Source organism: Chiloscyllium punctatum, chromosome 6, assembly GCF_047496795.1.
Source record: "Chiloscyllium punctatum isolate Juve2018m chromosome 6, sChiPun1.3, whole genome shotgun sequence".
NCBI lineage: Eukaryota > Metazoa > Chordata > Chondrichthyes > Orectolobiformes > Hemiscylliidae > Chiloscyllium > Chiloscyllium punctatum.
In genome coordinates, this window is record NC_092744.1 from 58,996,622 (window position 1) to 59,020,864 (window position 24,243).

Below are 24,243 nucleotides of genomic sequence, written 5' to 3' on the forward strand. Positions count from 1 at the left end.
GAATCCAGACCCACAAAAATGTACTTGACACTTAATGCCCTCTGAGCACTTGGGGTGAATAATAAATGTTGGCCTGGCCAGTGACTCCCCCACATCCATGAATGAATAAAACAAAAGGTTAGATTCACTTCGCCCGTAGTTCAGCACCTCAATTTTACATCTTAGAGCTCACTGACACCTCAGATTGCAATGCTGCTACCAGGCTGATTCATACACAGGGACTGACACCTATCTCACATATCAGAACAAGATGCAGTTCTTTTTTTCTTAGCATTCATTCATTTTGTGATTAAATGGATGCTCGCAGATGCTTCTTTTGCCATTTTGCACATTGCCACTTCTCAGAACATACAGACTCACAGAACTTCTATCTTGCTTTACCTTTTAGTGTAGACACACTACCAAACACAATGTAATGTCAGACAGCAACAAACAAACAGTCATGGGAGCAGACGCATCGCTGTACATCACTATATGTCAGCGTCACACCTGCACCATTTGTAAACAGCTGATGCAGTAAACAAACAATGTGTCTCAACAAAATGGCCATGTCTCAAAGCCCAAGAGGATTAGTTCTTAAAAGGTAAAAACAATGACTGCAGATGCTGAAAACCAATTCCTGGATTAGTGGTGCTGGAAGAGCACAGCAGTTCAGGCAGCATCCAACGAGCAGCGAAATCGACGTTTCGGGCAAAAGCCCTTCATCAGGAATAAAAGCCTGATGAAGGGCTTTTGCCCGAAACGTCGATTTCGCTGCTCGTTGGATGCTGCCTGAACTGCTGTGCTCTTCCAGCACCACTAATCCAGGATTAGTTCTTAGTCGAGTCAAGGGGATTCTCATCAGTCAGGGCATATTGGCACAGCCAGTCAAGGGCATTATCCAATCTCACTCCAGAATCATTTAAAGGGGTTACATTCGCTCTTTTGAATGGGTAGAAGGTACTGATTGAGAAGGACATGTTGACTAATATGATAAAAGATAAACACTTGAGAGCTGGAGCTCAGTTGTGGTTGTTGCTGATGAGCAAAAGCAGCAGCTCTTTAATATCTGTTATTAATGGTAGGATTCAAAGAACAGTTCATTTTAGGGAACACTATGTCAAACCCATACTGCTGCACACTAACATTTACTTTCTGATTAAAGTGCTCAAAACAAAATCAGTCAAAAACTAATTACCAAAAAAAGGCATGCAAATAAATCTAAATTACTCCTTTTGAACAGTATGTATTTTTAGTAATAGTGATCGCATTGCTCCTGCAGCAATCAGAAATACAACACTCTCATATTAGATTAACTATTCAACATTTTTTTCTAATTCACTAGTTTGCATTTTAAATGGGTAACTGCATCAAAGTGGTGAGGGAATGGTTCAATCAGGATCCATAGTAAACAGAATCATAAATCCAGATGAAAAATCTTCAATGTGAAAGGAATACAGTGTATGGCTACTACTTTGACATGCCTGATTTCAACCCATACAGACAGCTTTGTGATAAAGCTAAAACATTAGTGCCCAATATTAAACACGTTCTTCAAATTATTCCTTTATCGTTTTACATGAGATGGTAAAATCAGTTTTACTCACAAAATTCAGAATATCTAGATTAATTTGCTGCATTTTAAAAGAATTAAATAATTTCTCAGCCTGAAGCAACAGCTTTTCAACTTAAATACAAGTATCGTGTGCAATTTATTCCAATATATTTTTGATTGATTAGAGGAATAATTCTGAAGAATGATGTATTCATTTCACATGCAGACCATGAGCTGGAGACCTGCTACGGTATAGCAGTTTATTTTATGAACTTTCAGATGTTGAAACCAAACTACCATCAACAGCCTTCACTCTGACCCACCTAGCGGAACGTACAGTGGGGTTTGAATGTCTGAGGCGTCAAAACTGTGAAGCAAAACTGACAAAAATTATATTTTAATCACAGTTATAATATGCTCTGCAGAGAAACACAATTAATATTTCAAACTTGTGACATTTTATCACAACTGGGAAAAGTTAGAAATGTAATGGGTTGGGTTCACGTTGTAAAAGAACAAAGGAAAGTCTGTGATAAAGCGTAATCAGTAGAGATTAAATGACAAAATGTTTTGTGGTGCAAGACCAAAGGAAATTGGAATGGGAAAAGCAAAGAAACAGAAGATGCATCCACAGGGAAGGCTAAATAGTCACATAACTAGCATCAGAATGCAAAGTAACATAAATAAAAGTAAAAGAAAACACAAAAGAAATAGAACAAAATGGGGCAGAGGTTACAATCTCACTCACTGAATTCGGTATTATCCCAAGAGGTCTTAGAATACCCAGTCAAAAGAATCAATGCTGTTCTAGACAGAGTGCAGCTTCAATGGAACACTGTAACAGGTCAAGGGCAGAAATGTCAGCAGGTGCGAGTTGTAGAATTAAAATGACAGGTGAAAAGCTGCTAAGGGCCATGATTGCAGAATGAAGGAGATATCCACAAACCAGCTAGCCAGTCAGCATTTCATCCCCCAAATATAGGGAGACCACGTAATGTATGCAGTGAATATAATATTACATTCAAGAAAGTAAATGTAAATTATCACTTAACTTGGAAAGAATGGTGCAGTCTTGGATAGTGAGAACAATGAAGATAAAACGCCAGGTGTTGCGTCTCCTGCACTTTGCATGCAAAAGTGCTTTAGGGAAGGGAAGTAGTGATTGAGGATATTGAGGAATGGGCAGAGTGTCATGAAGGGAAAAATCATTCAAAATACTGAAGGTGGGGTGAGTGGGGAGGAGAAGAACAGAGAAAAAGTCATAGAGCTGTACAGATAGGAAACAGACCCTTCAATCCAACTCGTTCATGCTGACTAAATATCCTAACCTAATCTAGTCTCATTTTCCAGCATTTATCCCATATCCCTCTCAACCATTCCTATTCATATACCCATCCAGATACCTTTTAAATGTTGTAACTGTACCAGCCTCTAACACTTCCTCTGGCAGCTCATTCCATACCCGCATCACCCTCTTATTGAAAAAGTTGTCCCTTAGATCCGTTTTAAATCTTTCCCCTGTCACCCCAAACCTGTTCCCTCTAGTTTTGGACTCCTTCACTCCAGGAAAAATCTCATCTATTTACCCTAATCATGCCTCTCACGATTTTACAAACCTCTATAAGGTCACCTCAGAGCCTCCAATGCTTCAGGGAAAATAGACCCAACCTATTCAACCTTTCCCTATAGTTCTAACCCTAATAAATCATTAGGTTTTGGAATGCACTACCTTGGAGTCTAGATTAGAGTGGTGCTGGAAAAGGGGCGATTCAATGGGAAGGAAGATTGACAAGTTGGACAGGTCATGAGGACAGTGCAGAGCCAGAAGGTTGGAACTGGGGGGAAGTTGGGGGAGGGGAAATGAGGAAACTGGTGAAGTCCACATTGATGCCATGGGGTTGAAGGGTCCAAAGGCGGAAGATAAAGGGTTCTTCCTCCAGGCTTCGGGTGGTAAGGGAGTGGCGGTGGAGGAGGCCCAGGACCTGCATGTGTTCGGCAGAGTGGGAGGGGAGTTGAAATATTCAGTTGCAGGGTGCGGGTATCCCGGAGATGTTCTCTGAAGCACTCTGCGAGAAGGTGCCCGGTCTCCCCAATGTTGATGAGACCACATCGGGAGCAATAGATACAATAAATGACGTGTGAATGTGCAGGTGGAACTCTGATGGATGTGGAAGGCTCTTTTGGGGCCTTGGACGGAGGTGAGGGGTGAGGTGTGGGCGCAGGTTTTGCAATTCCTGCGGTGGCAGGGAAAGGTGCCAGGAGGGGAAGGTGGGTTGTTGCAGGGCGTAGACCTGACCAGGTAGTCACAGAGGGAACAGTTTTTGCGGAGAGCAGATAGGGGTTGGGAGGGAAATATATCCCTGGTGGTGGGGTCCATTTGAAGGTGTTGGAAATGTCAGCGGGTGATGCGAGTTATGCAAAGGTTGGTGGGGTGGAAGGTGAGAACCGGGGGTTCTGTCCTTGTTTTTGTTGGAGGGGTGGGGTTCGAGGACTGAGGTGCGGCATGTGGATGAGACGCATTGGAGGGCATCTTCAACTGTGTGGGAGGGGACATGTGCCTCGGATGCTGCCTGACCTGCTGTGCTTTTCCAGCAGCACTATAATCTTGACACTAATCTCCAGCATCTGCAGTACCCACCTCCGCCTGCACTACCTTGGAGCCTAGTTGAGGCAGATTAAGTTAGGGATTTCAATAGTTCAGGATAATTACCAAAATGGAAAATATTTGTGAGGCCATTGTGAGAAAACAGGGGACATGGATGAGAGAATTGCTCTTGCAAAGGGTCAAGAGTCACAATAGATGGAATGATCACCTTTCAGGCTACGACCATTCTATAATTCCACTGCAACAATTGCCTTGTGGTGGCAAGTAGGACCACTATCCTCTACATCTCCTCATCCTACAGCATCCTCACTTTGTAACAAACAATATCAAAAAAGCTGAAAGGTTGCACCATGTCAGCGCTTGAATCTGAGGTCTTTCCTGCTGGCATATTTATGATGCCAGAATTCTGTTGCATCTATCACTTCCACTATTTAAATAAACATTACAAACACTGAAATAAATATACTAAACCAGCCTGCTTTGAAAGGCTACTAAAATGTTTCTTGCCATATGCAAAAACATAACAAATATACAAACTAAAGTCAGGAGACGGCTGATTAAGTCCTCTAGCCCCCTCCTCCATTCAATAATGTAACGCCTGAGCTGATGACTCCACACTCCCACCTATCCCTGAGAAACTTTCACCTGTTGCTTACAAAGAGTCTATCCACCTCTGCCTTAAAAAATATTCAAAGACTCTGCTTCCACCATCATTTTAGGAACAGAGTTCCAAAGGTTCCCAATCCTCAAAAACAAAATTCTCATCTGTCTTAAATTTGAAATGGTGGTCCCTAATTCTAGATTTTAGTAGATAAAACATCCATTTTAATTACAAACTGTCAAGACTCCTCAGGATCTAGTACATTTCAGTCAAATCACTTCCTACTCCAGAGACACAAGCCTTACAAGGCAACTTGTCCATTCCAGAAACTAACCTAGTAAGCTTTCTCTGAACTGATAACACTGCATTTGCATCCTTCCTTAAATAATGTGACCAATGCTGTATGCATTACTCCTGAAGCAGTCTCACCAGTGTCCTGCAAAATCAAAGAAATAACTTCTGACATTTCCGTTCAATTTCTTTCACCATAAATAGTAACATTTTACTAGCTTTAGTAGTTACTTGCTGGACCTTCATGTTAACCTGTTGCAATTCACATGTAAGGGTATTCAGATCCCTCTGCACCTCCAACTTGTGCAATCTCGTGCCATTCAGACACAATGCTGCTTCATTATTCTTACATTATCCTTCCTGCCAAAATGAACCATTTTAGACTTTCCCATATTATTGTCAAAAGGTGTGGCGCTAGAAAAAGCACAGCAGGTCAGGCAGGGTCCGAACAGCAGGAGAGTTGACTTTTCATCAGGAATTCCTAATGAAGGGATTATGCCCAAATCTTCTACTCTCCTGCTCCTCAGATTCTGTCTGATCTGCTGTGTTTTTCCAGCACCACACTTTTCGATTCTGATTCTCCAGCATCTGCAGTCCTCACTTTCTCCTTTCTCACATTATAGTCCATGTAGTGAAGTGTAAGATTTATTTACATTTTAGTTGCAGTCATTTTACAGTTTGGATGTTAAGAGTCTCACAGGTATGTGTTTTGCAATGGAGAGTTGTTGGGATTAATGGGATTGTATTTACACTGTTTTGAAACCTTTAAACTTGGGGTATATGTAAATAGTTCAATTTGTTCTATATTCTCCTTCATTTCTTTTATGTAATGAATCTGCTTTATATATAAAGCTAAATCTGCACCATTGCATGTTTGTGCTTCAGCAAAAGACGACATCTTTAAAACCAAAAACAAGGAGATCTATTAATCCATGTCTCAATCTGTAATCTGATATGTCCAATAATAACAACATCAGCTGGGATTGTAAGTCCATTTGTCAGATTTTTTCCCACTAGCTTACTTTATTTGTATGCCTTTTCAGCTTCCTTCTGACCTCTTTATGGCATACACTCCTACCCAGCTTTGTCATCAGCAAATTTAGCAATAATACCTCCCTTTATGCAAGTCATTTACATAAATTGTAAAAAATATTGAAGTGTAGCATTTGTTACATCTAGCCAACCAGAAAAAGACTTTTATACATACTGTTTCTTGTTAACTTCCCAACATTCTCTCCATGCCAATTTGTTAATCCTTATGTCATGAGCTCTTATCTTCCACAACAGAAAGCACTTGATAAAGGTACAATAAAGCACATCCACTGCTTCTCCTTTGTCTACACACATTACTTCTCAAAGAAACTTGAATAAGTGGGTTAAAAATGTAATGTCTTCAATAATACATTCTAATAGTTTCCCAGTGACAGTTGTTCAGTTAACTAGCCTACAGTTCATTACTTGCTGTTTCTTTCTCTTTTCAAAAACAGGAGTTAAATTTGCCATGTTCCATTTTAATGGAACCTCTGCTGAATCAAGGGAAGTTTGGAAAATTAAAGTTAATGCATCTATCTCACTAGCCATTTATTTTAAGATGTTGTCAGTCAGGACTTGGATACCTAGTCTGCAGCTCCCACAGCTTACTCTGCAGCTCTTCCCTGGTGACTGTAATTTCCAAGTTCCTCCCTAACTTCCATTTCCTTATGTACATACTTAGACCTCTGTACAAGACTGACACAAAATACTTGTTCACTCAATCTATCTCCTTATTTACTATTGTTAATTCTGTTGTCTCACTTTCAATATGACCACACCCCCACTTTTTAATCTAATCTTTTTAAAGTATTAGAAATTTCTAGTTTTCTAGCTAGTGTTCTCGTGTACTCTCATTTTTTCCTTCTTCATTAAACTTTTAATCTTTGTAATGACAGACTTCAATCTAGGGTCTAAAAGAGGTAGCTGATGAGGTAGAAAATGTGTTGGTATCAATTTTCCAGAATTTGCTAGATTCTGGAAAGATTGCATTGTACATGAAAGTAGCAAATAAAATCCCCCTAATCAAAAAGGGAGAGGGGCAGAAAACAGGAAAACTGTAGGCCAGTTAGCTTGACATCTGCCATGGGGAAGTTTTTCAAATCAAATCGATAAGATGATTTAAGCTGAGTACTTAGAAAAACGTCAGCATGATTTGGGAAAGCAAAATAATATTTTACCAATTTATTGGAGGTCTTTGAAAGATTAATAAGTGACGTTGGTAAAAGAAAGCCCATGTAATACAAAAGGCATTTGACAAGGTGGCACATAAATTGGTCAATGTAGGAACTCACAGTGCAAAGGGCAACAGGTTGGCAGAACACAGAGTATGAACATAGAACATAGAAAAATACAGCGCAGTACAGGCCCTTTAGCCCTCGATGTTGCGCCGATCCAAGCCCACCTAACCTACATTAGCCCACTATCCTCCATATGCCTATCCAATGCCCGTTTAAATGCCCATAAAGAGGGAGAGTCCACCACTGCTACTGGCAGGGCATTCCATGAACTCACGACTCGCTGAGTACAGAATCTACCCCTAACATCTGTCCTATACCTACCACCCCTTAATTTAAAGCTATGCCCCCTCGTAATAGCTGACTCCATACGTGGAAAAAGGTTCTCATGGTCAACCCTATCTAAACCCCTAATCATCTTGTACTCCTCTATCAAGTCACCCCTAAACCTTCTTTTCTCCAATGAAAACAGCCCCAAGTGCATACATTAGTTCTTTTCTGATTGGCAAAATGAGGTGGGTGCTACAGGGGTCTGTGCTGGGGCCTCGGCCTTTTACAATTTATATCAATGACTGGATAATTGGACCAAATTAAAAATCACAAAACACAAGGTTGTAATCCAACAGGTTTATTTAGAAGCACTAGCTTTCAAAGCACTGCTCCTTCATCAGGTAACTAGTGGGGCAGGGTCATAAGACAGAATTTAGAGCAAAAGGTCACACTGTCATGCAATTAAAACAATATATTTAACCAACCTAGATTGCTGTGAAGTCTTTCTTCTTTTAGAAAGAGTTACAGGTTTCAGTTCATTAATATGTAAATCCCAGAACTACTTCGAAGTCACATTCTCGAGATAACTTAAGGTTTTATAAAAATGTTAATATCTCACCTCAGACAATGCATTGAAGGTGAGAGGTTAGAGTCTGTATGCATCCCAATCTTGAGTCAGACTGGTTCCATTTCCAAAGTCGGAATTTATAAAATGTTATATGGATTGACTGCAGGTTGTGTGCTTTTTGAGCAAAAATAGAACATATTTGCAAATACAATTCTGAAAATGCAAATTCACTCCATAGACTTATCTGAGTGTGTGCGTGCATGCATGTGAGGGAGAGGGAGAGCGCATGTGAGTGCACGTGAGAGTGTGTGTGTTTGTGTGCATGCATGCTTGATAGAGTGTGCATGAGTATGACGGAATATAAGCCTGTTAGAGGGTATGTGCATGGGTGAGAGCGTGGGGGGTGCATGTTTGTGTGTGTCTGAGATAGAGCATGTGGGTGAGAGAGGGTTTACGTGAATGTGAGTATGTAAGAGTGTGTATGCATGTGTGCTTGTTTGCGTGTGCACTCGCAGGGTATGTAGTGTAGTGGGGGTCACCTGTAGTGTTACGTGAACCCAAGGTCCTGGTTGAGGTCATCCTCAGGGGTATTGAACTTGGCTATCAATCGCAGCTCGGCCACTCTGCACCACAACAATTTCACCTTTGACAACCAGTTCTTCATCCAGACACACAGAGCAGCCATGGGGACCAAATCTGCACCCCAATATGCCAACATTTTCATGCACAAGTTCAAACAAGACTTCTTTGTTGCACAGGACCTCCAACCAACACTATACATCAGATATATTGATGACAATTTTTTCCTTTGGACCCATAGTTGGAAGTCACTGAAACAATTACACAGAGATATCAACAAGTTTCATCCCATCATCAGGCGTACCATGGACTACTCTTCAGTATCTGCCTCATTCTTGGACATACGCATTTCCATCAAACACGGGCACCTCAGTACCTCACTCTATCACAAACTCACAGATAACCTCAAGATGCTGCACTTCTCTAGCTTTCATCCTAATCACACTAAAACAGCCATTCCTTACTCACAAGCCCTACACATACACAGGATCTGCTCAGCTAAGAAGTAATGCAACAGACATCTGTAGGTGCTGAAGGACACCCTCATAAGAACAGGATACAATGCTCAACTCTTTAATCACCAGTTCCAATGTGCCACAGCAAGAAGCTGTAATGACCTCCTCAGGAGACAGATACAGGATGCGATTGATAGGATACTCGCCACACGCGACATTCTTAACAGCCTGCAACACATTATTAATGAGGATGAGCACCTCGCCAAGACCTTCTCTAGGCCTCCACTTCTAGTGTTAAAACAACTACCAAATCTTAAACAGACCCTTGCTCATAGCAAACTGCCTAGCCTACAGGACAATGTCGACCACAACACCATTCAACCCTGTCATGGCAATCACTGCAAGATGTGTCAGAGGGTCAACATTACACGTGTACATGTACATGGCAGGCACTCATGTGGCTTGGCCAACATTGTCTATCTGATATGCTGCGGGCAAGAATGTCCCGTGGCATGGTACATTGGAGAGACCAAGCAAACACTATGACAATGGATGAATAGACACCGTGCAGCAATTGCCAGACAGAGATGTTCCCTCCCAGTTGGGAAACACTTCAGCAGTCAGGGACATTCAGCCTTGGATCTTTGGGCGACCATCCCCCAAGGCGGACTTTGGGATTTGTAACAATGCAGAGTGGCTGAGCAGAGACTAATAGCCAAGTTCAGTACCCAGGAGGATAGCTTCAACCCAGACCTTGGGTTCTTGTCACACTTCAGGTGAACCTACCGCACTATATACACACAAGTGCACCCGAGCACACAAACACACACACACAGTTACATACCCACACACTCACTCAGACCCTCTCTCATACACACACACACCACTCACATCCTTGCAGACACCCTCTCACAGGCTTATACTCCATCGCACTCTCGCACACACTCCACCAAGCAGGTACACATGCAAACACACTCTCTCTCCCCCCCTCACGCACAGTTCTATGGGGTGAATTTGCATTTGCAGAATTTTATTTGCAGATACATTCTGTTTTTTCTGAAAAAACTCACAACCTGCGGGCATTTAATGTAGGCAGTCAATCCATATAACATTTTATAAATTCCTACTCTGGAAACAGAACCAGTCTGACACAAGATTGGGATGCAGACAGATGCTAACCTCACATCTTTAATACATTGTCTGAGCTGAGATATCACTTTTTTAAATAAAAACTTAAGTTATCTCGAGAATGTGACTTCAAAGTAGTTCTAGGATTTACATATTAATTAACCAAAATCTGCAACCCATTCTAAAAGAAGAAAGACTTAACAGCAATCTAGATTTGTTCAATGTATCATTTTAATTGAATGAAACTGGGATCTTTTGCTATAAATTCTGTGTCTTATGATCCTGCCCCACTAGTTACCTGATGAAGGAGGAGTGCTCGGAAAACGAGTGCTTCCAAATAAATCTGTTGTACTATAACCTGGTGTTGCTTGATTTTTAAACTGGTCCACCTCAGTGAACATCAGCACCTCCACATCTTGGATAAGGGGAACAAAAGCATGACAGCTAAGTTTGCAGATAACAGAAAAGTAAGTAGGATAGCATGTTGTGAAGAAAACAAAGGAAGCTGCAAAAAGATGTAGAATAGGTTTGGGGGGGAAATGAACAATAATCTTGAAGATAGAATAAAATGTGGGAAATGGTGAAATTGTTAACTTTCACGGAAAGATTAAGAAAGTATATAACTTTAAAATGCATAAACAGCTAGTAATTTGGAATGCTCATAGAATGCTCTTTTACTGAGAGGAATTGAACTTAAAAGTAAGGTTATCGTGTTTCAGTTGCACATGACATTGGTGAAACCATCTCTCAAACACAGTGCACCATTATTTAAGGCAGAATATAAATGTATTGGAGATGGTTCAGAGTAGATTAATTAAATGAATACTCAGAATGAGTGAGTAGTCTTAAGAAAAGTTGAACAGGTTGGGTTTGTTTCCATTGGAGTTTAAGAGAGTTGGAGTTACCTGATTGATGTACATAACACAGTAGAGCTTGTATATATCCCTGCTTAAGTCGATGACATTGATCTGTCATATGAGATTTATCTTTAAGTACCTACATTATTTTCCACATACTTATTACCTTTAACAGGTAACGCTTCAAACATATGTTAATGAAATTGACCTCAAAAATTAGGCAAGATCAGCATTCCCTCAAATGAGTATCCATAATTACCTAAATTTTGCCTTGAAGATAAAATTGGAAGATTTATTCCTATACTCTCAAATTAGCAAGTAAATATTTGCTTTTATTTTGGAATGAAATGTATAAGTGTAAAAATCACTGCTTACATTTTACTTCAAAATTTATTAAGAATTAATCATTGAAAATGAGGATGAAGAAAATAAATCAATATGTCTCCTCAATGATTTCCAACCAAGGTAGATAATAATTTTTCTTTACAGTCGCATTTGATTAGCTCTCAGGTCCATGCATTTAGGATTTCATTTTCTGAAAAGTCTGTTCTTCTTTCTTGCAAGAATAGTTTAAATGTGAAGAATGTATATAAAGATTTGTAGCCTTCATTTCTACAATGACCCTGTAGCATTTTTACAAAGTTACTATTTAATTTATTTAATCTTGCCACTAAGATAAACTCCATTTCTTTCAACAAAAATTAAAGATCTCATACTTTCTGCAGACTTTAAAAATAAATATCAAAATGAAGATATATTTGGGAAAATACACTGGAGAGGTAAAACAACATACCAAATGCAGTAACATTTTCTCAAAATTTTGAAGGGTACATCAATATTAAATGCAGCAAACTATACTTATTTATGAGTATGACAATTATAAATCATAACATTACTTTGCAACTGACAAAAATTGACAAATTTTTGAGTTATAAAATATTTGTAAAGATTAATTTTCTGTCAAAGCTCAGCAATTATCTCTATGACTCTAAAAAAATATTGTGTACTTTATTGTTAAAAAGTCCCTCTCACATAAAATCTGTTTTTGCTAGCCTGACCGAATATCAAATGCAAAGGTATTTTTTTAATGTCAGATGTAAAGTGAATACTGTTGATGAAAATTCACTTAGGTAAACGTGCTTGCACTACATTCCAATCATTGCTCATTACAGAAATGTAGAATGGGGGCAGTCTTACCAATGCCCTGCAGAGTTGCAGCTGCTCTCTCACTTTTATATTCAATTTCCCTTACAATAAAGACTAACATTCTTTTTGCCTTCCTAGTTACTTGTAGTATCAGTATGCTCACCTCTTGTGATTAAAGTACAAGAATACTCAGACCTCTCTATAAAGCACTGTTCTGCAGTCTCTCACCATTTACATAATTGTGTGTTCCAATTCTTTCTTCCAAAGTGGACAATTATATTTTTCCACATTTGCAAAATGTTTGCCCATTCAGTTAACTCGTATGTATCCCTTTGCAGATTCTTTGTACGTTCCTCACAATTTGCCTTCTCATCTTTGTATTATCATCTAATGTAACTGTAATTAATTGGACCCATTCATCCAAGTCACTGTTGTAGATTTAAAATAGTCAAACTTCCAGCACTGAAACCTATAGAAACTCGTTAGTTACAGTTTGCCAACCTGTAAACAACTCATTTGTCTCAACTGGAAACAAAGTGCTGGAGAAACTCAGGTCTGGCAGCACGTTGTCAGGTTCTGGTTTGCAATCAGTAATTTTCCGATTTTAGGTGGTTTGACTCACCCTCAGATCCCTGGTTCTGATACTGGACTTACTTAGTGAATGTGAAATGAAGGTGGCAGTAGACAAGCGTTTCAGTTTATTAACAACACAAAAGTCAAGTATAATACAAGAAATAAAGCTAAACGCAATAAACAGTGAAATTGACACTATCAATTTTCCAGAAGACAGTAACAAAATACACTATTAAATGAAACACTATTAGAACCAGAACTACAGTTTTAATCACAAAAAACTTTAAAGCAGATATCTTACCCTTTGGGCCCCATGCACAGTCATCTCCTGCCTTCCCCTCCCTGCTAACTAGATCAGAAATGTTGGGGTCTCACCACTGAGGAAAATGTGATTTTAAAGTGTGCCCAATTGCCCAGATTCTTGCCGTCAGTTCTCTTGGTTCGGAACAGGCTGGTGTCTGGAAGCTTTTGTTCGAATAGCGCTTGGTTAGCTTTCCTGCTTTCGGATATCCTTTGTTCCGATGACACTCTTTGTTTGGATTCCAGATTCAGCTTCTCTGTTCAGCCTCTGTGGTTCATGGTTCTGAAGCTGCTTGTTGGGGCTGTTTGTGCAGAAGCCCGTTGTTGAAAAGAGTCTCCCCTCAGGTCAGATCAGGGTTGGCAGCTATCCCGGCTGTGTGCCCCATTATCTCCCCACAAACCTGTGTGGCTCACTATGTACCTGGCATTTCCTCTGAAGTCAATTGGCTTCCTGAAAGTGAAGAGTATGCGTGAATGGATTTTGATTGAGTTGAACCTTTGGCATCTGTATAGGCCCCACACTGCTTGTGCTGTGTAGCCTGAGGTGTAGCCTGAAGTGTAAAGGTTTGTTTCAATCCAGAGTGAGAGGTTTGATTGACTATTCTCTTGAAGTGGAGATGTAAATTGGAATTCCAGGCTGAACAACGGTTCCAAGCAGCCATTTGCATTTGTGTTATTTTCCCAATGCTCAGCATAGCTGTCTGCTATACGTTCAAAAGTTCTAAAAAGTCCAGGATCTCATCTAGTAGTTTAGATGATGGGGATTTTTGCTCAATCCCACAATGTGGTTCCGAAGAAGAGTCATATTGACCTTGATACATTAACTTTGCTTCTCTCTTCACAAAATCCACTAGACTTGCTGAGTCTCCCCAGCACTTTGTTTTCATTTCAGATTTCCAGTATGAACAGTATTTTATGTTCATTTCTTTCAAATATCTTGTTTCCTGTTAGTCAGCCAATTCTCTATCCATGCTCATATATTACACACAACACCACAAACTCTTCAGTTGTGGAATAATCTTACCTGATGCCTTTGGAAATTCAAACAGCTAGTACCATTAGTTCACTGTTACTTAAAATATCTGAGATAGTATTTTGAAAACAGAAAAATAAGCTCTAATGTAAATTGTAGAGAAACAAGTTTGGGAGCTAATGAGTACTGTTATATGTAAAGATAGGTTAGAATTTAATTCCTTGTAATCTGCTTCCTCAAGTTCAACAGTATAATTGTGTGAATAAGACAGACAGAAAAGTTGGCCATAAACTCACCAAAAAGAAACTTCTGAAAAAAAAATGGAGATAGCACTTAATGAGAAGTAGCAATGCAAAGCCATTTGGTGGAAGAGTTCCAAAGAATTACGCAAGTTTATCGAAACCCTCTTTTAGTGTATAAAAATGCAGAACCAGAAAACTGAAGATTGACAGAGCACATGATGTTATATGTAAAGATAGGTTAGAATTTAATTCCTTGTAATCTCCTTCATCAAGTTCAACAGTATAATTGTGTGAATAAGTGCAGAGTTGAGAGCCCACCATCTTTCTGCCTTGTCCCAATTAAGTCAAGGGTGGGGGCAGTCCTGCGGCACCCAGTGCATGGGTGCCCAATGCCATTTGAGAGCACCCATCTCACTGAAACATTTCCTCCGTACTCCACAGCCCCTGCCCACATTTCAACCTCACAGCGAGGGACTGTGTAGTTAGTCCCAGGAAGCCTTGGCTCCATTCACTTCCCTTTAAATGTTTGCTGCTCCAGACCACCTGTTTCTTGCAGTCCCAGTAGTGATCACTACTCTGGGTGACACTGTTGGGACTGAAGAACCATTAACCCTCCAATTGGCAGACACCACTGGGGTGGAATCTTTTCCTTTAAATGTGTAAAACTCAGATGGCAGGCTCTTGACTACTTAAACCTTCAGGGCTCCTAAAACAGAAGGCAAACTGGATTATTGCCATAGCCATTAAATTCAACCCATAAAGTTGGCAAGGTCATGCATGGATTTGAAGATGGGAAATATTCCAGATGACAACCATTGCCTTGGATATTTTTCTTATCAAATTATGAAGGATCATGAATGCAGATAAATAATTGGCATAGCACTGGAAAATTTCAGAAAGGAAAGATTTATTCAGGCATTACTATATTTCCTGTGAAATCAGATGAATGCGGTTGGATTTAGGGTATACATTTGTTGATGGGGTTTGATGTGTTATGGACTCATTAGCTAAAGAAAGATTGACATAAACTTTCATCCATGCCACACAATGAGAACAGGGCGGCACGGTGATTCAGAGATCGGCACTACTGCATCACAGTGCCAGGGACCCAAGTGCCAATACCGCCCCTGGGCAACTGTCTATATTAGCGTGGACTTCCTCCATGTGCTCTGGTGTGGACTCAATGGGCCAAATGGCCTGCTTCCACATTGTTGAGATTCTATGATTCACAAAAGCATTCGGTTTTTTTCCTAATGTGAACTTACTAATGGAATTTAATCTTGGCATCCCCAATGATGTCAAGAAGATGCAGCTTTTTTTTAAAAAAAAGAATTAGGCTTAATGAAATAAGCAAATAAAGAATTTTTTGTTTAAAAGATCATACGATTGAAAAGATTTAGATTGACTTCAAACTTTTGCAACACAACTCTAATGTAAATCATAATAATTAACTCCTATCTTCAGTTTTGAGGAGGAGTTTTACGGAACTGGAAATGTTAACTCTCTTTCTGTCTCCATAGATGCTGTCAGACCTGATGCATAGATGCATTTTCCATCACTTGGTTTTTATTTCAGATTTCCAGCATCTACAGGGTTTTGATTTAATTGCAGTAAATCATAATACTTACATTTTCACTTTTGATTCTGGCACCCCTCTGCTGATTTGACATTTTTCAATATCATTTCCAAAGTCAATAGGGAGTTGATGGATGCTAAAAGGAACATACATCTTTATTTCTATATATGAAAGTTATACTTTGTTCATTTCATTATGCAATGCAGTTTGTGATCTTTCAAAAGCAAACTTTCCTCTTCTCGAAATGGTGATTAATATTGTAACATGGACGCAAACAGCCTTCCTGCACTTCATCCAAATGGTCACTTTCTACAATTATAGACTGTATAACAGGAAGATTTGAACATCAGAGACATCATAACTAACGACAACTGTGTCCATCCCGATAATACATACACGATTATTGACTCACCAGCAATAACTTGTGGGTACCCAGATAGCTATTACTTTAACAGACTGTTAATTCTTGGTCCCCAATTGTCACTGCCAGTCTATTTCATCTCATATTCACAGTGAAAAGAAGGCTTACAATAAATTAAGTTTTATTTATATTTTTCTCCCTCAGTCACCAAATATGAGTCTTTCTTCAATTCTTCAGCTTTATATTGAACCTAATTATGATATAATCTTTTTTGAGCTGTTCTCCTAACCTTAAAATTACCTGTATGTCTCATTAATTTGCCATAACTAAATTTGCACTGTCTCCTCCTCTGCTGGACTAAAAATCCACTGAAAGGTAATCTTAAATGCACTGTAGAAAATCTGCCCATCAGATGTTACTTACATGATTTTTACCCCAGTGTTTGTTTGGACGATTGAATTTAACCCAATTTAACAGCAGTATTCTTTCTATTTATTTCTTGAACTCATTCCTATCTAATGCCTTAGATTGATGAGCTAAAATTACCACACTGAAGATTTACAATTCATTTCTTCATTCTTTTACTATCACATCAAAAAAGGTTCAACATTTGCATAATCCTCCACATAAACCTGTCTCATTGTCTATCTATTTATTCAATTTCTTTTGCACACATTGTCAGCAGTATTATTTAGCTCCAAATCCTGACACAGAACTGTTATGGTTTTTATTATGCTTCCGTACAGCTCTAGCTCATCAGTTTTATTCAGAATATTGAGCATTTGTGTTCTTAAAATTTAAACCTGTTCTGCCTACGTGGCAAACTTCCTCTCGGAAATTCTCTATCTTTTAAAATGCACTTAAATCTTCACAACCTTTTTCTTCCATCTTTCTTACACTCCATGCTCCATCTGCTCTCCCCTCTGCTCTTTACACTTATGTTTTCCCTTACTTGTCGTGTCTGATCACAAAATAAGCTGCATTCAGTCAAATCCAAGCCTGAACTTGAAAGTTTTCCAGTCTGTCTGACTCAGTGTCACACTAATCGTCACATGCTCACCAAGCATTGAAAGGAAATAGTTTTTTTTTTATTTTAATGCTTGCCAATATATAGTTTCAATTGCAGTTATATTTTAGTATATTTTGCATTTTTGGAAGACATGGCTTCAACCATTAACAGATGCACTCACTTTTGGACAACATATTTTGCATCATGCACTTGATCCAGAGTGTTCTCTAATCTGTTCAGTTCCTCCTAAAATGAAAAAACAGAAACAAGTGTAAATGTCAAGGCATTTAAGCTGAGATTATTGAATTAATTGTAACATTTCTGCCCAAAAAACCTTTCCATCTTTAAGGTTATCCCTCATGCAATGCCCAGTTAATAACTCAGATTGAATTAGACAGAGGGCTGAGTTGTCAACAACATTCAGAGACCAAGAGCTACTAACCCTTTCAATACTATCTTGTACTATTTCCAAAGCAAGAGCAGCAAGTTTGAATTGAGACAGTTTGTGGTGTTAAATTTTGGAGATGTTCACTGAAGTGCAGATTGAGCAGCAGCTGAAAATTCCACATGAATGAGTCTTGTGCTTTGTCCCCAAAGACAAACACAATTTTGACACTGCCACATATGCTCAAATCTCACGTGAATGATGATGGCAGAGTTGCAACGTTAATTTTGCAGCCTGTCTGAGAATATTGCTAACATCAACAGATGTTCTGTGACAAGCCAGTAATGCTAAAAGCCAATTACTACCCTTTCTAGGCAGTCTGACAGCTTAGCTTGCTGGTGGATAGGCAGTTGAATGGCAGGCTGGACATATACAAGACTGGCGGACACCCATTTCCTCAGCAGCATTCCGTGTCTAACATATTGTGAAGAAACAACTGTTCCATGAAGTATATTTTTGAAGTCACAAAATTAACAAGTTCAAACATCAAATCGGGTTTATTCAGATTGTTTCCAAATTAGGAAAAGATTTTCATGGTAAGAAAAATATTCCTGAAGAGAGAGACATGTTACTGATGTTCAGTGTACTAACAATCAGCTGTGTTTGTAACAGTTCATGTATGCAAGCAAGAAATAATCATATATTCATCTGCAAAAACCTGTTCTCTGCAAGCTAAAGGAATATGACCAAATCTTGTGCCTTTCTCGAGTTAGCAGAAAGCCTGAGGAGCCCGAAGAATCCCATTGCTTTCTCCATGGCAACAGTCTGACTAATTTCAAATTGCCAACAATCAGCATCCTTTCTTTCTGCATAAGTTGGAAATTTGACATTGTTTGTCCTGATGAGTGAGATATGTAAAGCATCAACAATGAATCCCTCTTTAGCAATATTCAATCCTGTACAGAAAAGTGACTAATTGTTAAATAAATACAGAAAACATGCCACTAACTGCCTATAAAATGGAACAGACAAAATATCATTTGAGGTGGGGGAGTTTGGAGTCAAAATTTGAGCCCAGATAAAAGGTGGCTAAATGGTCTCCATCTTAGCTTGTTCATGGATAAGCAGTTACAGATCTGTGTATGATAGATGCATGTAAATGTATTTAGGGAAGAACAACATGAAGAGTCAGTATAATGAGAAGGTAAAAGCCATATTATCTAATGGCTACACTATCAATCCAGACACCCTGGTAACACTGTGTGGACCCAGGTCCAAAATCTGCCATATATATGGTGGAATTTGTATTTAATATAAATCTGGAATTAAGTGTCTAATGATGATCATGGAACCATTGTCAATGGTTTGAAAAACCCATCTGGTTCACTCCTTCCTTTTTAGGGAAGGTATTTGCAATCCCTGCCTGGTCTGATTTACATGTGACTCCAACCCGCAGTAATGTAGTTAAGTCTTAACTGCCCTCTGGGCATTGGAGATGAGCAATAAATACTGGCCTAGACTGTGATGCCCACATCCCATGAATGATTTTTTTAAAAATCTAAGTGGTGTTATTTTAAGGGAAGAGTGCAAGAACAGAAGGAACCATATTCATTCACAAATTGTTAAAGATGGCATTCAAAGTTGATACTAATACTAATATAGTTTTTGGGATCTTTGCCTCTTTAAATAAGGATATTGTGTATTAAAAAAAAGGAGACAATGCCAAGTCCTTGTTAAACCAATGCCACAATTTAATATTGTTAAGAGTGTATGGGAGGACAGTGCCAGGTATTAGGACCCTCAATTATAAAGATATTGGACAAACTGATATTTCCCATTATACTGGAGGTTACGTGAGGACCTCACAAAAGTATTTAAATGGATGAGGGGCTGGCAAAGAAAATGGGGAAGAAAAATATTCCATAAAAAGGTCAGAGAATCATAGAGATGTTCAACATGGAAACAGACTCTTTGGTCCAACTTGTCCATGTTGACCAGATATCCCAACTTAATCTCATCCCACTTGCCATCACACGGTCCATTTCCCTCCAAACCCTTCCTATTCATATATCCATCCAGGTGCCTTTTAAATGTTGCAACTGAACTAACCTCCACCATTTCCTCTGGTAGCTCTTTCCATACATGTACCACCCTCTGTGTGAAAAAAACATCCTTAGGTCTCTTTAATATCTTTTCCCCTCTCACCCTAAACCTATGCCCTCTAGTTCTGAACTCTCCCACTCCCGAGAAAAGACTTTATCTATTTATCCCATCTATGCCCCTCACGATTTTATAAACTTCTATGAGGTCACCCCTCAGCCTCCAATGCTCCAGGGAAAATAGCCCCAGCCTATTCAACCTCTCCCTATAGCTCAAATCCTCCAACCCTGGCAACATCCTTGTGAATCTTTCCTGAAACCTTTCAAGTTTCACAACATCTTTCTGATAGGAAGGAGACCAGAATTGCACACAATATTCCAAAAGTGGCCTAACCAATGTCCTGTACTATCACAACATGACCTTCCAACTCCTGTACTCAATACTCTAACCAATAGAGGAAAGCATACCAAACGGCTTTTTCACTATCCTATCTACCAGCGACTACTTTCAAGGAACTATGAACCTGTACTCCAAGGTCTTTTTGTTCAGCAACACTCCCATTAGGTGGACAAGTCCTGCTAAGATTTACTTTCCCAAAATGCAGCACCTCACATTTATCTAAATTAAACTCCATCTGCCACTCCTCAGCCCATTGGCCCGCTTGGTCAAGATCCCTTGGAATCTGCGGTAATCTTCTTCACTGTCCACTACACCTCCAAATTTGGAATCATCTGCAAATTACTAAAAGTCAAAGATTTAAAATGCTTTGAAAAAGACTGGATAGAAAAGAAAAATAATTTTCCCAGCCCCCGAAGAATGTTAACAGTGAGAATTAGTTGAGAAAACATAGCAAGATGAGATTGCTGACTTCTAGAATCTCAAATCCAATTCTACACTGATATTTCGAAAGGTGAGATCCTCACTAGTGACTGGCAAGGGGCCAAATTGTATGCCATTAGTACCTAATCTTGACTTATTGATCTGCATTGTTCTACTGTCCCACGCTCTGAAGAGAAACTAGATGGTGCCCACTCCCAATGCATATGCTTGAGTAGGAATCTGGCAGCTCCATCTCATTGCTTGTTTCTCCAGAAAATGTACAGTGAGGACACAGGGTTTGAAAGTAAGTTCGACAACAGCAATTCGACAGTAATTGCTACTCTTGAAGAAGTCAGAGCTCCTTGAAAACATTTTCTCATTGCAAAGAGAAGCAAAACATTCTTCAGTTCAATGGCCAGACTCTCTTTTTAAGAATGCCAAGGTGAAATGCAAAAATGTTGCATTCACAACTGCTAATACTTAAATATGCTCAAGAATAGTTCAAATTTTGGAGCAAACTATTTCAGCTGCATAATGGCATTAGTTCTTCTAAATGATTCAATGATTGATGCAGCCAAAAAGGTACTTGGAAATGTTAGTGACCTCCCCCTTGAGAGTGTGGGTGTTTTAGGTTTTCTAGACATCTGCATAATTTACAGCACAAAGAATCCATATTAATTCCACTGCTGAATAATGACACTTAGTCTTGTGCTTCTAAATTTGGTATTGCAACACATTTTGCACACCTAAACCATTTCAATTCTTGGAGTTCAGACTCTATGCATAACGAAAATGTAAATAAATTTTAAAAATGTCATTCTGAAAAGTAGTTGCCTCTTGTTCAGAGCTTTTAGAAATATATCAAAACCTGTAACACAAATAGACTGTTGAATTAAACTCATAAATCAAGGAAATTAAACTGGAGTTGGGCCAAGTGTGTACTTATTTACAGCAAGGAGAAAGTGAGGACTGCAGATGCTGGAGATCAGAGCTTAAGAAGGGCTTATGTCCAAAATGTCGATTCTCCTGTTCCTTTGATGCTGCCTGACCTGCTGCGCTTTTCCAGCAACACATTTTTAAGTACTTATTTACAGCACTTGCTGCTATGTAAAAATCGATAGTTTGATTTAATGGTTTCATTAATCGAAGCAGTACGTGGATGACACATTCCAAATATCCACGATCCTTTTTGACTGCTTACACAGAAACACTTCAATCTCATTCAGCAGAGACTTCCGAGGCTCTGAACAATGTGGGCATTGATGAGAATGTTCAGAAAATTAGGGGAGATAACCAGCAAGTTGCTACATTGCAAGTAGACAGCAATAGTTCCCGACATGAAATTCAGTTATTAGGAAACTCGAGCTTGCCATTTGTTCCTTTGGACATTGTTTTGGACACCAGGGACCAACAGCTGAGAGTACACTCCATCGGCAGCAACCACACCCAGCCCCTGTCCACAGGTATTGGCACCCAACATGTAGTAGCCTGACCAAACCAAAGCACATCTCCAGGCCACCTACAATATAATTCTGCACTTTAATGCTGCACCTTGGAGCACAAAGACAACTTTCCTTGCAGTGCCAATGCTAGCCTACCTTGTGCATGGGAGCAAGCAGCCAGACCATGGATTGGAACATCTCATGGCTTTTTCCTTCCTCTCTTAGCACCCATTCACCTTGCACTTGCTTGGATGTTTACAGAATACCTGCCTTGCCTTTTTGCACTTTGCACCCTCAGCCAGACCTGACATGTTCAAAGTTCTTCTGCGTTTTCAGTGCAGACTAAACTAGGCAGCTTGTCAAGGGTGTCAGCAGTCAAGGGGGTTGACATATTACTGTACATCACCATGCAATAATCAATTCCACCCCTATACCTTGTGATTGTAGCATACATAGCAAACACACTGCCCGTTTTCAATCAAATGATCATGTCTCAAAAGCCAAGGGAATTAGACAACAGTCAAGTAAAAGAAAGACACTGGGACATTGGGTCCCAGTACAATGAGTCAAGGGCAGCCTCCAATACCAGTCCAGGAAGTCAGGAATAATCAGGATTGGGGGACTGTAGTCTATAGTCAGAACAGTAGATCCAGGGCAACCAGTCCATTAAGTCAATTGGAGAGATGCATAGAGATCAGGTCAGTCAAAGAGTCTCTACTAAAGGTGCAGGGTGATCACCAGGGACATGCAGGGATTCAATGAGGATACCAAGGCTGGACAGGGTCAGGGAAGGGGAATGCTAACTACGTCGGAGTGTCCCAAGAGGAGACCTGCTGAACAGATCACCACTCCACCATCTAGGGCTTACTGGCACTGCCCTGTCTCCTTGTGAAGAAGAGTCGAAGAGTGTGGTGCTGGAAAAGCACAGCCAGTCAGGCAGCAAACGAGGAGCAGGAGAGTTAACATTTCGAGCATAAGCCCTTCATCAGGAAGGAGCTTAACATTTGAAATGTTGACTCTCCTGCTCCTCAGATACTGCTTGACCGGCTGTGCTTTTCCAGCATCACACTCTTCGACTCTTATCTCCAGCATCTGCAGTGCTCAATTTCTCCTCCTTGGGAAGAAGGGCCAGTAAAATGGGGTTTGGATGCTCTATCATCTTGATGGTGGCTACAACCATGGAATGCAGGTTTATGCATTAATGAAGCAGACACAGTGCGCTGGACCAGGGTCTCCATGACAGCTGCCAATGTATCCATGGAAACAGGTTGACGTTCACATGGCCAAGGAAGCATAGTGCAAAGAGCATTACTGCCATCCTGCAAACGTTGCATCAGTGTCTGATAAATCTTCATGCTGCTCCTCTATCAGCTGCATTTGTATAAAGGCATGAATAGCCAACACCAAGAAGTCCTCCAGCTAGGTCCGAGCAGCTGCCTGGCATCTGGCAACCCTCTGAGTGCCATCAACTGGGGCGGTTTCTGCCTTGACCAACTGCAAAGAAAAGGCAGCAATGTGCCCACCAGCAGCTGCTTTGGTTTTAGTCCAGCTAACATACCAACTGGGGTGTCAGAATCAGAGCTGGAGGAGAGTACAGAAGGCAGCCTTGCTGGTGCACCCTCAGAGGAACTCCCCCTCAGCATTAGGGGAGGGGGAAACGAGGAGGAGGATGAGGCTTCAGGCTGCCCTCTTGGCCACCCAGACACCATTTGTATCTGCAGGTGGCAGAAGAGAAAATGCATTGTGAACAAAGGTAAGAAGTAAAGAGGTTATTCATCTTGGTGGCAATAGTACAGCAGTGCAGTAATGGCCAATATTTCTTGCACAGCTGCCAGGAGATGGAAGTTTCAGCATCACCATGAGTAGGCCTTGCTCTCACAGGCAGCACTGTAGGGTTAGTGGTATAAGAGGCTGGGGTAAGTGAGAGTGAATCAGGGAAGTTATTGCATGTTCAGATGAGTAAACCTACGAGCCGTGGTAGCACAGCGAAGGTAGTGGCACCTACCCTAGGGGGAGCAGAGATGGTCATTGATCTACTTCCTGCATTGCTGATCCTGGACACTGCATTGACCTAGTGGGAACCTCAGAGGAGGCTGGCAGTGTCTGGTGTTGTGGTCCCTTCAGCCGGAACTTAGGGGGAGGCGGGGGAGATAGCATTCCTC

At 40.2% G+C, this 24,243-nt stretch overlaps 1 protein-coding gene across 1 annotated transcript in view; it reads right to left on the bottom strand.

Annotated features, from left to right (window-relative positions):
- Positions 1-24,243, bottom strand: part of schip1 (schwannomin interacting protein 1) — an 829,255-nt gene that overhangs the window by 669,767 nt on the left and 135,245 nt on the right. The window contains exons 2-3 of the mRNA XM_072572731.1: positions 17,517-17,581; positions 16,018-16,101 (exon numbers count right to left, since the gene is read on the bottom strand). Coding sequence (XP_072428832.1) covers positions 16,018-16,101; positions 17,517-17,581 — 149 coding nt within the window. The remainder of the gene's footprint in view (positions 1-16,017; positions 16,102-17,516; positions 17,582-24,243) is intronic.